This window comes from Homarus americanus, unplaced genomic scaffold (genome assembly GCF_018991925.1).
Source record: "Homarus americanus isolate GMGI-L3 unplaced genomic scaffold, GMGI_Hamer_2.0 scaffold36970, whole genome shotgun sequence".
Classification (NCBI taxonomy): Eukaryota; Metazoa; Arthropoda; class Malacostraca; order Decapoda; family Nephropidae; genus Homarus; species Homarus americanus.
In genome coordinates, this window is record NW_024740094.1 from 2242895 (window position 1) to 2259408 (window position 16514).

The window sequence follows — 16514 nt, forward strand, 5'->3', positions numbered from 1 at the left end:
TCAGCTATATCATATGGTGGACCAACTACAGGGACAATACCACGACAGCAGCGTCAACTAAAAACAGGCGGGGAACTATGCGTGTGTAAGGACTATTACAACTATAGAAAGGGGAAAAGGGAGAGGCAAAGAGAAAGACAGAATACAAGAATGAGTTGGGGTGAGAGGAACAGTTTAGTGAGTAACAAAAAGATAGAAAAACTAAAGATTAAGTATGCATGTTTTTATGAATATATGTGCTGTCATGCACAGGGGTACACATATGGCTATCTTTGACGGGACCATCATTGCTTTTGAAAGGGACATCAGACTCAAAATGACAATACATACAATAGAGCAGCAGCAATGACCCCGTACACAATGTGTCTTACATTCTCTGGAGCAATATACTCAGCCCTCAACAAAGACGAACAAACATTACGAATGGCTTCTAAGGCAGGGGAGCGGGCAGGATTGTGGGGCATAGCTAGGGTGAGATGTACCACAATAACGAATCAGAATGCACCTTTAAGGGCTCGCAGCCAATCATAATAAGAGTTGGGCATGGGAAAGGTACTCCAGAGAACATGTGAAGGACTAGTTTAGCTGGCGTTAAGCTAGGCTAACCTGTGTGCTAGTCGACCCCACAGCCGCTAAGTCTACGAACTGGATCGAGCTAAAGCCAGGGCAGGAAAGATAGGATCAGTTCAGGGCATGTATGCTCACTTTATATAGCATATGATTCTCTTAACTCTGATCATTTGACCATGGAACAGGGAATGAGCATGGGTTGATGAACGTTGGTGAGCTGCGTTAGTGACTTAACTAAAAGATAAATGCATTAGTTCCTGCACAATAATATCCAAACCTGTTTTGAAGAGGAAGTGCCATTACATATTTACATATGGCAATCTACTAATTATATATACAGTGCTATATATATATATATATATATATATATATATATATATATATATATATATATATATATATATATATATATATATATATATATATATATATATATATATATATATATATATATATATATATACAGTATATATATATATATATATATAATATACTTATTTATTACTAAGGGGCATTGTTCCTTAAAAATAATACTAAAGAGTTGTGTTCTATAAGTGAGGCATAATGGCTAGACTGTACTATACTATACTATACTGTATCAACAAGGAAATCTTCTGATGTCTGTCCCTGACTAGGAGGATTTATATGAACTATACAATATATACATTAACTGTTCACTTATTAAGTTGATCAAGAAGTAATAGATATAATAGAAACATTCATATCAAACATTTCAAGTGTAGTAACAAGAGAAAAATTTAGGCAAGAACTATAAGTGGCATGTAAGTAAGATCTTGTGGTGGTGGTCATGCATTGTGACTGTCTCAAAGCTCAATAGTTTGTACTGAACAGAGTAAGCAGACAGCTTGTTCACTGAATCACTCCATGTTACAACCAAACAACGAACACCAAACAAAAAACAAAAACAAAATAAATAGCTTAACCAACAAAGTGCCGAGTGACATGTGACCTAGAGTCTAGACTTATGGTAAAACAAGTGTAGTAAATGCAACACAGTACCTACACCTAAGGTTCTAAACAAGACATTACAACATTACTCATCAGCCATCACATAATAACAGCTCAGGGATCACAGGAAAACGTTGTGGTATATGGAACGCTAATCAAGCGAGCACCAATCACTGACGGAAATATGCTCTCTGGTGTTATAACATCCAATGCACATTCAATCTAAAGATGCACAATGTATTGATATACTGTAATGATAAATTTTGCATTATGTTAGCAACCCTAAAGTCAAAATGCTGAAAATTAGCTTCAAAGTCTCGTAATTTGTAGTGTTATTTTCAGAAAGGTTAATTCAACACTGCGATCAACAGCTGGTGTGTTACTGAGTGAGTGTGACTGATGAGCCTCCCAGCACTTTCATTATATTTAAACATTTGGTAAAAAATAAAATTAATCCGCTCATATCTGTACGAACACAGTAAATACCCTTCTGCTCTATTGACACTGTGAACCTAGTGATTGGTTAACTACCAGTCATCACAGTTACAACTAGACTGGCAAACACATCAATGCAACACACACACATGGACCTGCCTACTACTGGTGGTGCCATCTATGTGTCTGAACAGAAAGCAGTTAATATTTTTTGTCAGTAAATGAACTTTCCATGTCACTACTTGATGGCTCCACCTTTGGACAGAAGAGGAGGTGGATTGGGCCATCTGGACACTGAGAGAATTCCCAGTGGGCTGGTAGGAGTACAGTACATGTATTTTCCAAAGTTTAATATCGACTAAAGTGTGATGCTCGTCAACTATTACAACTACCAGTAGATAATGCATGACAAACATTGCACTTGAAAGTTTATGAAAAATTGAAACTACATGTAGAACCTACCAGTCCATTGGAAAGTCTGATGATGTCTAGATAGCCTAACCTGTTCCAGGGCAGATGTGGTAACAAAATGCAATCCCAAGCAAGGTCTTAGGGAAGGGGCTCAGTGAATGAAATAACAGAAATATCTGCAATAAGTGTGAAGATTTATTGTCCAAAACTGCCTGAATATACAGACACGTGGAAGGACAAAGGGATAGATATACGAACCGATCAATCAATCACGTCAGGACACTTTCCAAAGTGAGCCCAATAGTGTTCGAGTACGGCAATGTATAGACATTTCATTGGTCACACTTCTCTCAAATGATACTCAATCTATCATAAACATGCACTCTGGTCACACAGCTTAGACCCTAGAGTTAATGACCCACAGAAAACACAACACATAACTTGTTTCCCCCAGTTTCAGAACATAGATACACCTTTGGTTGTCTGGTATTTAATTTCACTTTGAATGTCACTCCACTGTATTCATTTTGAGTACAACTTAACAGTCCTGAATGATGAACAAGTTATTCCTTTTGAGGTGTAAAGATTTTATTGATTTGGTGAAACAAATTAACCGAGTAAGTAGAATAAAATTACTACGGGTAATCTTTAATTGAATTCTTGTCATTATATAAACTAAAGTTATCACAGAGTATAAGAATTTGCCTCCCTAGTATAATAATTCAGTGCCTTCAATAAGAGAAGGCCAATTAGTATTGTAATTCTTTTTATAAAAATAATTCCCCAATCCCAATGACCAAAACAAGAGACACTTAAACTGCTCTTCTTAAACACAACTCCAAACTTGCCACCACACAGAACAAATACTTTTAATTGTGACAAATTACCCATAAATATTGTACAACTTCTTTCAAAATTCTTGGCGTTAAAATATCTTAAGAAAAATGGAGGAATCATCATTAAATACCTTTTTCTGGCAGAACCCATAGCCAGGCAGTTTTCATAATATACAGTACTATAGAGCAACTTTCTGGGAGGTCGTATATCCTAAGATAGATCCCCAACATCAATCAGGGTTAATGTGTTTTGCTAATTGGATATACTGTACTGTACTGATCACCCTTCTCTCCTCTAACATTAATCATCTCAAGTGAGGGGGACTTGGCAAAATTTTGTCCCCAAAAGACTGCCACTCTTATTAAGAGCCATGACTGCCAATTCAGCTTTGCCGTGCATTGGCTCTTATTCCAGGCAGTTCTAACTGTTTGGTCATGAACCCAAGGGAGGATGGAGAGTTTCAAAGCTGTCTGTTTCTGGGCTCTATCAGTAAAGGGATTCAAGAGCATTCTCCATTTAGGGTTATTGCCTTTTAGCCAAGAGATTCCTGCACTTCTACAACAGCTAAAACAAGAGAGGTGGTGGTCCTACAAAGTTTCCCAAGACTGGAGTGCCAAACACCCCTATGAGATTTGACCTATTGTATCCAGGAAAGACTAAGCCATTGAGATCCAAAACCCCAATTAAAAATGAACATGCTGTACATCCTGTCAGAGATGATTAAATACGTACAGGTAGGCTAAAAGGAAACTACTGGGTAATTCTTTCTTTCTGAAGAACTTAGGAGGATTCCATGATTACATCCCTTGCTATAAAAGGATTGTGTCACTGTGCTCCATGAACCATGTTGTACTGTACTGTATATCCTGCTGTGATTGTGTCTTCTGTGTAGACCTGCTAGTTTTGGGTATACAGTATCAGAATGGTCCCCAAAGGCCCTGTGAAGCCTTCTGTTTACGCTGCAGCTATAAAGGCTACAGTATTATCAAATTAAAAAAATCATCTAAGGTGCGGCATCTCCCTGGTGGTCTGCTGCACACTAATCGTACCCTTTCAGAAAAGTGTTACTTTGGGAAAATTTTTATTCCAATACTGTATCTGGTACAGTAATCGTGTATCTAATGAGTGTAAAAATATGCACTCCTTATGTTAATATTTGATATGTCTGGAAGTACAGTACCAGATTCTACTACATTATATAATTTATAGTTCATAATAAGACCCAAACTGTCTTACCTAACCTACAATACTAGTTAAAGTATCTTGTGTTATCGTTTTGGAGAAAAGAAAAAGAAAAAGAAAGGAACCAAAGAATCCATCCTAAAATGAATATGACAGACAGATGATATTATGCCTGTTAAATACAAGATTACCCTGTACTGTACTATATTTTTTAAGGGGTTTTGTGAGATCATTACACAAATATGCAGTAATCTACTGCATATTGAGTTTTCAAATATAATTTCATAATTTTAAAGGAGGGTAAATATTTGTTTACAATTTAAAATAAAAACTAACCAGAAGTAAACTCAGCTTGCAAATATTTTTATAGTGAAGGCAGCCAAGGTAGGCTAGTGTGGTGGGTCAGGGTTGACTTAACATCACATTATTATTCACATTAAACATTAATTTTATACTAAAATATATTATCAAATGGTCTGCAAATACTGTATGCAATGCTGTACTATGAATGCACACAGTACACCAAGATGAATGGTTTTGTCACTCAAACACTGCACAGCACAAAACATCACCAGGCTGTACGCTGTACTGTACTGGTGTTCATGGTTATATGAACTAAATTATGATGCGACTGCAATATACTGAGTGAGGTCACCCACACTCCATACAGGTGACCTAACACCACTAACCATTTGTATCAACAACCATCTGCTTCACTAACACTCTTCCTCACCACCACCAGTAACCAGGCTGGCCCACTATTGCCTAAGAGTGATGTTTGGTGCTTGGATTTTATTTTTTTTAATGTTCTGTTGTTGTTGTACAGTCACCCACAAAAGTCTTCTTGCCTCTCCTCCTGAACCACGAACCCCTGAGATTCAGACTCATGAATCCGAAGCATTTATGGACACAATACTGTAATGCATCACTGTCTACTGCTTCATGTTTACAAGTCTGAATCTTGGGGTTCGTGGTTCAGGAGGAGAGGCAAGAAGACTTTTGTGGGTGACTGTACAGGGGCTTGTAATGTAATACAAAAAAAACAACCACGGTACATTATTTATTCTCTATTTGCTCTGATACTTTCTTTATTTCACTATCTATTTCACAAAAAATTTGCTACCACATACATTACTCAGTAATCGTCCAGATTACCTGTGTTCCTGAACTATCAACTGTAGGACATATCACCATAGAAGACAAAATACTTTCTTACCTCATGGGAATGCCAAAAAGTGAACGAGGAAATACTTTTTGTATAATATTACTTATAAAATTTTTCTTTCCTGAACACAAACCTTTGAGTAACCTTCATCACCGCCATTCTTCCTTCCCGACTCTCGAGAAATTTAAGTGGTTACCTTCATGGACAGGAATTTATTTTAATAAATGAAAATAAGCCATTTTTTTCAAGAAATCGTTTTTTGTGATATATACAGTAGTCCAGAATGCGACGTCTAGCTTTATATGTACCATTAACTCGCCAGGCCAACATACAGGCAATTAAAACATCTAATAATTACACATACAGGTACAGTTATCATCACTTATCATCATCTAGATTCTACAGTATAAAAATAATTCCTCACTATGAAAGGAACTATTCATGCAGCTTGAATGCGCCAGCTACTGATACAAAATATAATTCACCTTAATAAAACGTACAGTACAGTATCTACCAACCTAACTTACATAACCTGATCTAAAATAATACTGTAATTGTCTTCTATTGTCACCATAGAACAAAAATTGTGTCCATGAACAGAACCTTCTACACTTCCTGAGAGTTGTGATGAAGGTTGCTTGTAGATTTGTGTTTGGGAATTTCTTTTTTAAATGTGATATAATGTTAAATGTGATATAATACTAAATATATTCCTGTGGTATTTATTGGCATTGGTGGTACAGCAGTAATACACATCTCTCACACCACTGTGTCCTGAATTTGAGTCCTGGCCTGGACACATGTGGGAAGGGTCTTATCCAGTGTGACAGTACCAAACATGGCAGGTTCCTCCAGGTACTGTACTACACCTTCCTCCTGTACTAACATTGTATAATAAGGTCCATGACAAAGTAACAAAGAACAGATCAAGTGCCCTAACAGCTAGTATGTTGGTGAAATCATAAATTAAAAAAGAAAAGTAAATATTCTTCTTCTCTGGTGATATGTCCAACACTTGGTGGCTCAGGAGTACAGGTCAGCTGGACAAAACCAACTTTTATATTCATGAGAGCAGCAGAGAAGAGGACTCATCTTACAAGAAACAAACTGTTGTGGGGTGACCGTACCACACCATGAAGCCATCACAGTGTCACAACAAGGAGTATCTAGTACAATTTACCTCAAATCTTTGGTTGAATTTCAAAAGCCATGTGAACACAATAATGTTTTACTGTAAGAAATAAAGATACTGAGGGTACAATATTGGGCTATTTAGTCAGTCAGACAATAATTACTTATGAACTCTTTTAATTCTAGCAAATGTCTCGTGGCTCACAAGACGCTGCCCGGACATATTCAAAACCACTGAATTCATTCTTAGGCCTCTCTCACACCAGCGTGTTTTTGTCAAGCGACAGTTGTGTTTCAGCTTTAGTTAGGGGAATCAATCTGTAAGTGTCCCTTTTTCTCTCTCTCTAGTCTGGTACATATTTTGATATGATTGTTTATGTGATTGTGCAATATAGATGTCTGTAACTATATTGTATACTGTAGTATAAACAGTATTTTGTTTTTATATATTATATACTGTATATACAGTACTGTACAGCCTATTTAAATTACCATACAGATGGATATTTCATTGATTCTTAACCTCATAATATTATGAATACTGTACCGATAATGATAATTTTATAATGTATAAAAAAAATTATTCAGGAAAACTTCATGGGAGACCAAGTACTGTACTGGTGGAGGTGAACTGATGCGTGGCAGAAAAAAATTCATGTGGAAGTCTGGCTTTCTGCACACCAGACGTGCATATATTTTGTCGCATAAAAAAAATCGTGTGAAAGAGGCCTTAAGGAACGTGGTTCCAACTTCTAAATACACTGCATTTAATGCATTTTTTTATTTAAAGTATGTAAACACGGGTATTTTCTTTATTTTGATATTAAAAAAATCAAACAAACATTCAACTGAGTTTGTGTAAATGTGTGGAACCAGAAACTTGATGTGGCCAGGGAAGGAAACTTAGTTTGAACGAGGAAAGAAGATCTCTGGTCTTTCTGGGACCTGGTTCCGAGGGTACGTACCTATACCACTACTACTGTACTGTACTATGAATTCAAAACTTGAGCCTCTGTCCTAAACAAATAATAATAGTTATATTAAGTAATAATAATAATAATAATAATAATACTTTAATGCTGTACTAATAATAAAAATAATAAAAATGTAATAACTTGTACTGTAATACTGTAATAATAATAATAATACCATAACAGAACAGTACTGTAGAATATCACAAGTCCACACAGGTGACTGAGCAATGTGCAGAATCTGGACTTTTATGGACTTTAGTTTTTCTGTAGTAGTGAATGCTATGACAGAAGTGGAATTTATGCAAATATTAAACTAAAAACTCAAGGCTTACTAAGTTTTAATCCCTAAATAAACTTTTATTTTTATTTTTCAAGACAAAGTGACCCAGAAATATGTACCGTATAATATTATCCTCATTAAGTTGCTGAATAAACCACTTGTACATAAGCTTACAGTTAGCAGATAATAATAAGCACAATCTGCTACTTCTTCACAACACAACACCTTGACCTATCACTTAATACACCTTTTGGATAACAATTGAAGAGTAGAATTTGTGGAATTATAACAAATAGCTGATAAAAGCACAGTGCTGTACTGCCATATGTTCAGACAGCGAGATCGATGGCTAGGTGGTGGCATGTGTTACAAAAATACTTGATAACCATAACACTCATTGAGTGTGCTGGACCACAGATTTTGTTATTCTACTGTACAGTAATACCAACGATTAAAGAAGTTTCTTGTTCAGCTTGGTGTGTAAAGAAGGTGGCCATGTCAGTCCTCCTTTACTTTACCTTATTCTCTTCGCCACTGATCAGCTTGTTAGCCTCTTGGGCAGTCGGTCACATCTCTGTTACATACTGTTGGCAAGTACTGGGCATGTACTGACTCCAGAATGTATCTGTACCTGTGCCAGTGATGGTCTGTCTGGTCTTGAATGAGCTCACACTCTGTGATGTCACAACTCTCTGGCAGGTTGTTCCAAGAGTTCACAACTCTCGCTCCAAAAAATGCTCAGACAGTTTCTTAACTTGTGACTTCTTCAAGCTTAAGCTGTGACCCCTAGTGGGGTGGGTATCTGCTAACTCTAGGTATGAGTACAGTACTCGTCTGAGTAGTGTCCTTCCTTGAGTGGGCACCGAAGATCTCCCCCATGAAAAGGCAGCATTTAATAAACTCTTTCTAATCAGAGGCTAAATTCTAATTTGTTATGCATCCCTAGAGAAAATTTAAATTCCACTAGAACTTCAAATTATTCAACTTACTTTACCTGATTGTAGCAGTTTCAGAGCTTTTTAATTTTTTATTCAGACACGCAGAATTGGGGGTTTCCAATTAACTGGGAAGGGAACTTAAATTTAATACTCAAAATCTGGGATGTCCAACAGAGATTAACACAACTGGCCCTTACTGCCACAATAACCAGAAATTATACCAAAATAGGATTCTTGTGGACAGGACCACTGGCTTGAATCATTTTCATATTTCACTTTCAAATATCTGTACATCAATTTACAGTCAGATCAGAGCCACTTCACAGTCATCATAGTTGCCTCACAAACTCTACAGCATTTCACAGGAACTACAGCATACTTCTCATACTACAGCATCCTCACAGATCCTTCAAATACTACAGCATCCTCACAGATCCTTCAAATACTACAGCAACATCACAGACACTACAGCAGTTTCAAATACTACAGCAGCTCCAGACAGTACAGCAACTTCATATACTGTATACTAAAGCAACTTGATAGACAGTTCAGCAGCCTTACACACTCTTCTGTACTGTACATAGACTCACAGACACAAGAGCTGCCTCAGAGTCACTTTAACAACTACAGTACCTCAAAGACCCAACATGACTCACCAAGACGCTACAGCACAGCAACCTTACTGATAAGACAATGACCTCTCTAATACTATAGGAAACTTACACACACACTCGCACATACTCACTACTTCAACAACACTACAGCAACTTTACAGACACTACAGCAACGTCACAGACACTACAGCAATGTCACAGACACTACAGCGACGTCATAGACACTACAGCAACATCACAGACACTACAGCAGTAATATAATCTACAACAGACTTAGAAACTTCAGAAATCTCAAAACACGATAACAAATTTACAGTCAATACACTTATCTTATAGATGATTAACAGAATCTTAATAACTCTGTATAAACTTTAGAAATGGGGAAATATATCTCACAAAAAATTCTTGCACACACCACGCAACCCGTTCAACAACATAACAACCGTAAAAACTTGCTACATTAAGCTTGCAGACATTTATACAAACCTTAATACTGTGTACTGTACACTAAAGCAAACTCCCAACTACTCAGCAGCACATCAACACAACTACAACAAACTCACAAATTACGACTCACCATTCACTTACATCATACCATACGTAACCATAGCAACACAATGTTTTAACACACAGTACAGTACAACACATAAATAAGGGTGCACAAACACACCAACTGAAATCTTTATACAGTACCTTACCACAATTACATAATACAGTACAGTAGTACACAAGTTGCTGACACACCTAATAGTACAAACCTCTATAAAGTGAACCAAGTAAAAGGGCCTTATGACTAGCAGATAAAACTACAGGACTTGCTTTAAGAGGTCATATCAGGGGTTCAAAGTCGGCACAATACTATTTTTGGAATCTGTTTATGTGTGTGTTTACTAAGAGTCTCTAGGTGCAAGACTTTAAATGTGTTGGGAAGACATACAGTATCTATCCAACATGTGAATTTTGGTACTGTATAAACTATAGTTGAGGGGTTAAAAGTTGGCAGGAAACTAGGATTTGGGTCTAAAGATATGCTATAAATATCTTATATACAAACAAGTTCTAAATACAGAATCATGTCATCATTGAAACCCTGATTGACCCCTTCATGAAAATTAAATGAGTTATTACTAAGCTTAAGTGTACTGTGTTACTATCTTGTATGTATTGAAAAACTAGACTTACCGCCATTAAATAAAACCAGCATGCACTTTGTCAAGTTGTAGCATATTGTTGCCACATTAGCTATGCTGTCACAAACACATCTTCTGCAAAATCTATAACTAGCATCAACTTTATACTACCGCATTGTACCCTACTAAAATACTTTACTAAAAACAAAACTCTTTTAGTATACCGTAGTAGAAAAATAAATTTATGAAAATAAATGATAATACAGTACTGTATAACCAAATTAATGTGTACCGCTATAAACATAATGTGAATACCAAACAGAACAACGTAGGTATCAAGTTATACTATTACGCTGAACCTTGCATTTAAAGTTCATTTATTGTTCTGGAAACCTGAGTCAAATTTTCCCCATTTTCCCATCCTAAAGTGTGTGTGTGTGTGTGTGTGTGTGTGTGTGTGTGTGTGTGTGTGTGTGTGTGTGTGTGTGTGTGTGTGTGTGGATACAATGTGTTGCCGTTGATAAGGAGGTTTACCAATGTTTTTTCTATAACAATGCCATTATGTACAGTAGAAGATAGAGGATAGTTGGGAGTTGCTAATCGAAGGTGTGATGGATAAGAGAGGGACAACCTCTAGTCTGTGTTGATATGTAAACTATCAAGTGTACTCAGGTGTTGTTTGCCACTGTCACATGCCGTCCTCTGCATATAATTGAGATACTGTACTAACCTAACCACCTGGCTCTGGGGCACACTGAGGCTTGTGTAAGGTGCATGAGGAGGAAGAATGAAGCTGTAGGTACATGATATAGTGTAGGTAAGGTTGATCTACAGTACATTAAACTTGACTGTTTTCCCACCTTATAAAGCATTTATTTTTTAATATGTTAGTCATTGAGGAGTGAGGAATTGTACACATTTTTAAGCTACAAGAACCTAATTTGCTATTTCCCATAAGATGTTAAACTTTACTCACTTAGGATTCAATCAATTTTGATCCTTAGGCCATCTTACATTACAATAGGTTAACCCTCGTCTACCCTATACAGGCCAGAATCTAGACCCCAAATCTGACCGATGCAATTTTTCTATTTAAACTACAACTTCCCGTCTCTTGCAATTTAGATAATTTATGGGGTAAACATAATTTTGCCGAGATATTCTTCAATACTTTAGTTAATGTTGTTATGCTGCACTTTCACCACTACATTATATATAAAAAAAAGGCCAAACTATTCTTACACACGTTTCACAATACAGGCGTCATTCCTCATACTAAACATTAATAATCATCTTCCTGCGATTGATTTAAAAGATTTTACTCAAATAAAGCAATTAATTTGAGGAATGTTTTAATTGCTTGTACAGTATAACATAACAGTCATTTTACTTGATAATCAGCACTTACCTGGTGGATGAATTACTTCCTGGTGTAGTGTCTAACTTACATAGTACCTGTAATATATATATACCTTAAGAGTATAATGCACATATGTTTACTCTTTTCAATCTATGAGGCCCCACACTAGTACAGTACAAGGTGGCCCAAATTAAGACCATATACAGCTTCTCTATCTGCTCTCATTCATTCATTCTTACTGCTGTAACATCCCAATGAACCACTTGATGCCAAACACTCCTATCATTCACATCCTCTGCTTCCTCGAAATTCATCCCTGTGACTTCTTTTCCATCCCTCCATGGTCTTCTCCTCCTCTCCTAGAATCGACCCATGAACTATAAAGTTATCTTGTAAATCTCTCCATCTCCTCCAGTTCTCTCAATATCTCCAGAATACCTCAACAGACCTTGGTATATGTCAGACTGTATACATTGATACCAACAAAGTATAAATAGTGTATTGTACTTTTTATTTTACACCTCTCTATTCTTTATGGAGAAGTTAATCAATTAATAAGCACACTCCCTAAATGATCTATGACTTGTTTCAATTAATAATGATTCCTCAACACTGTATCATCTACTTATGATACAGGTATATGATTGGCGTGTCTCTCCTCTACTTATAACACATGATTATGTATTGTCTCCTAATGACATAACACTCGCCAGGTCACTCAATAATCAGTGAGACGTTTTTCACTTAAGATCAAGAGCTAAAGATAAGTGGTCAAACCTATCATGCTTACCTTGTTATAAGGTAGATGCATTACCTATGTGATGTGAACTTACTTTAATAATGTTTTACAGTCCAGTCCAGTACAGTACTTGCTTTTCTAAAATGCTGCTTAATTCAGTGACATTTTCCTTTAACAGTAACGTACTCACCTACTGCAGTGATACACTTCTCTTCTCAGTAATCATGTCTAACAGAGACTTAAGCAAGGATTTGTTCAATGTTTCATCATTTATATCAATATAGATATTTAAATGACAAGTTACATACTTATGTATTTACTGTATATGATTAGTTAATTTTTAAACATTACTTTTTTCAAATTGTTATATAACTGTTTAAGACTGTATGTCCAATGACTTGTGTGTCAGGAGGCACTAGAGGAGATATCCCCCCCCCCCCACATTACGTTAATTCTTAGCATTATGTATTTATTTTCAAGCTGTTATTTGAATGATACTTATGAGAAGAAATCCACAATGGCAAACAAAATGTTACTTTTTGAGGTTAAGTTACTTCTTATTGTTACTTTCATCCATGGTGCTATAAAAGAGACCTGTTACTTAATTAAGATAGGTCACTTACCTCTCACTGTTTCATTGGTGTTAATGATATGGTCTTGAAACAGGTTATTTCTTACCTGTTAGTTACTGCACTGTTGTAGCTCAACTGACTCAGTATTTGAGATATGTTAATTATGTAATGAGATGTGTCACTTAATTGACCAATGTACAGTACTCTCTGTTTGGAAAGTCCACTACACTATTTGCTACAGGGAAAAACCTACTTCAGAAAAAGACTGCTGCATACAGTTCTACAAAGATTTCAGTACAAAATCCATCAAAGTAGACATTCAATACAACCCGTGACTCCATGAACGTACGGTACAAGTTTAACATTGTTACTTTTAATAATAGATTTACAAGCACCAATTCTCTAATACTGTACTAAAGAAAATATAATATATTAATGGAAAAATCCTCTTTTATTTTGCAATTATCTGTACCATAAAACAATATTAATCAAATCTTGTGAATTTTGATCGCGTACAGTCACCCCAGCGTGTACTTTTCCTTGCCTGAGTGAAGGTTGTGTAGCAGTGAGGAAATTCTGAATCAATGAGCCTGATATAACAACACTGTGATACAAACAATCCATTCATACCAATAAATAATGGTATTTTCACAAACACTCAGTTAGGTGTTTAAATATCGCCAGTCTAATAATTTCCATAAAATTATTTGATAAAAGACATCTGTCCGAACGTATACAAATAAAGATCTGATTGAACTTAAAGATTTCCCTTAATATTACCATTGTTTTATTTAAATGTTCATGGTGAGAGAGAATTAGTTTCCCCTGTACAGTTTGTTTCCTCCAAAATTGCTCTCACAAAAAATACTTGAGCTGGATAATTTTCACACTATGATGGCACTTAAGAGGTCCTCCATATAATGCCCAGTTTCCAATCTGTAAGCAACAAGAAGTCCATCCAACAGTAAAACTTGCTTCAAACACCTGATGGCAACTAAGACACCACGCCATCATATAGTCACGGCTAACCCAAACAAGCATGAAAAATAACCCTAAAATAGTGGTGACAATGACAATAAACACAAATGCTACTCAAATGAAACAACCAGAACAAACTGAAATATAAAATGAAAGCTTCAATAAACAAAGACAAAATAATATACAAATTTTATAATGAAAATCTGCTGAGCAATGAACTGCACAAACTGTTACCGGCAAGCAATTTTACACCTGATGCCAGATATTTTGCCTCCTGGATTCTTCACAAGTAATTTTTGCATTTATCCTCTTGGCCCCAGGTTAGCTTAATAGCCGGTTTGGGTAGACGGTCTAATCTCTGTTAAGCAGCCTTGGCAAGTACTGGACAAGCAAGGGGTACTGAAGTTATGCTCAAAATTTCAACCAAAGCCATGTGTGGTTAATACAGTGCCCCATGAGTCACACTGTCACTCACAAACTGGAGACTTAGCATATATGTATCCTTTGTCAGGGTTCATTTTGGTTTGGAGTTCTTGTGCCTCTGATAAAAATTATTTCATTGTAGCCTATACTGGAAGCTTCAGTGTGTTAAGACTGTCAGTTTCAATATAGAAGGAGTAGATTATTATTATCAATTAATCATGTATAAGCTTATTAGATGTTCGGGCAGTTGGTCTATCCAGTGTTGGTATAGGAGGAAACTGGAGTGACTGGAGGAAACCTGTGATGTTCAGTAGTGCGGGTCACACTAAATAACACCCTTCTCATGTGTGTCCGGACCAAGCAGGACTACAACCCTTGACATATTAGGGAGAGATACACGCATAACTACTTTTATTCCACTCCAGCCATAACCACAGACTTAATGAGCACCAATCTCTTCTTTTATAGACTAAAATATAAAAAAATCTGCTCCTCTACAGAGAAAATAAGTTCTATCTAATGAGAGTTATAATTTACTGATGTAAACACTTTGCTTTTCTCACACAATATTAAAAACACATCCCATTTTCAACACACAAGCATACACATACACACATTTATATCTATATTAAAAAACATAAACTCCATTAAAATCATTGTAAATACCATACATGTGACTATGCTTCACAGATCACTATTACGAACTGAACACCAACATGTACATCACTAGCATAAAAAAAAGTCTACACATTACACATTCACATCATTTGCCTTTTTTATATAAATTACATAAACGAAAATTTCTGGATAAAATTCTGTATACTTTGGACTCATAAAACGAAATATTACCAGTTAATAATGACTGTAATTTGATATTCAGATGCAATAAACGATAATAAACCTCAATTAACTGCATTTTGACTGAAGACTATAAGACCTTGCCTGACATCCTGTACCTTCCCATCATTAAATATCATATGCACAAACATGTATTGAAACCTCTGTCTTCATACTCACTTAAAACACATAACAGTGACAAATTTCTCCAGTACAACAAGATATATTAACAGCAAGGGATAATCCTCAACTCTTCTCATTAACATAGCCCATACGACACCTACTTTCTCCCCAATGCACCATTAAAGTCAGGTTACAATTATCTCAGCATTTCCGCTTTCAACCTTTAATACCAGTGTGTGAACAGTGTAGAGCAACACAAAATAAACCTGCTACAAAGAATTCCATTAAAAAAGAACACAAAAGGTGATATTCATTACACATTTTCCCCTTCAAAGATGTTTTCCTCATAAGGTGAACCTGCACGACTCCATACTTCATAAACAAAAAGGCTATTGTGTTTGGGAAAGTATACCATTCACAGCTGAAGATGTTTGTAATACCGGTTTGTAAATATTGTACTATAGTCGTAGTTTTCCTTTCCATTTGATGCGTTTCCCTTCCCTATTCATGAATATCCAAACTTAAAACAAAGTAAAAATCGTTATAATCCTGAAATATTGCCAAACTCTAAAAAAAAAAATTACACGTTAACAAATGAGATTCAGTTAAAGCTGCCATCTTCACTACTCCAAAAAATAATTCACCTGAGAGATAGATCACTCTGAAGGTCTTTAACCTGACTCTTCCTTAGTTAAGAAACTCATATCTAAAATATTTCTAGTCATCAGAATACACTAATTAAAATTGTCAATACTGTTAAGGTTGATTTAAAATATGTACAGCATTAATTAAAAACGGTCTGATTATCCAGTGTCGATTATTTAGTTGCCATACTGTTGTAATTAA

At 35.9% G+C, this 16514-nt stretch overlaps 1 protein-coding gene across 22 annotated transcripts in view; it reads right to left on the bottom strand.

Moving 5' to 3' along the window:
- Positions 1 to 16514, bottom strand: part of LOC121875141 — a 317156-nt gene that overhangs the window by 22706 nt on the left and 277936 nt on the right. The window contains exon 24 of one of the 22 annotated variants that reach the window (XM_042379552.1): positions 607 to 655. The exons of the other annotated variants lie outside the window; for them this stretch is intronic. Within the exon in view, the coding sequence (XP_042235486.1) occupies positions 614 to 655 (42 nt within the window). The 3' untranslated portion in view covers positions 607 to 613. The remainder of the gene's footprint in view (positions 1 to 606; positions 656 to 16514) is intronic. 22 annotated transcript variants of the gene reach the window in all.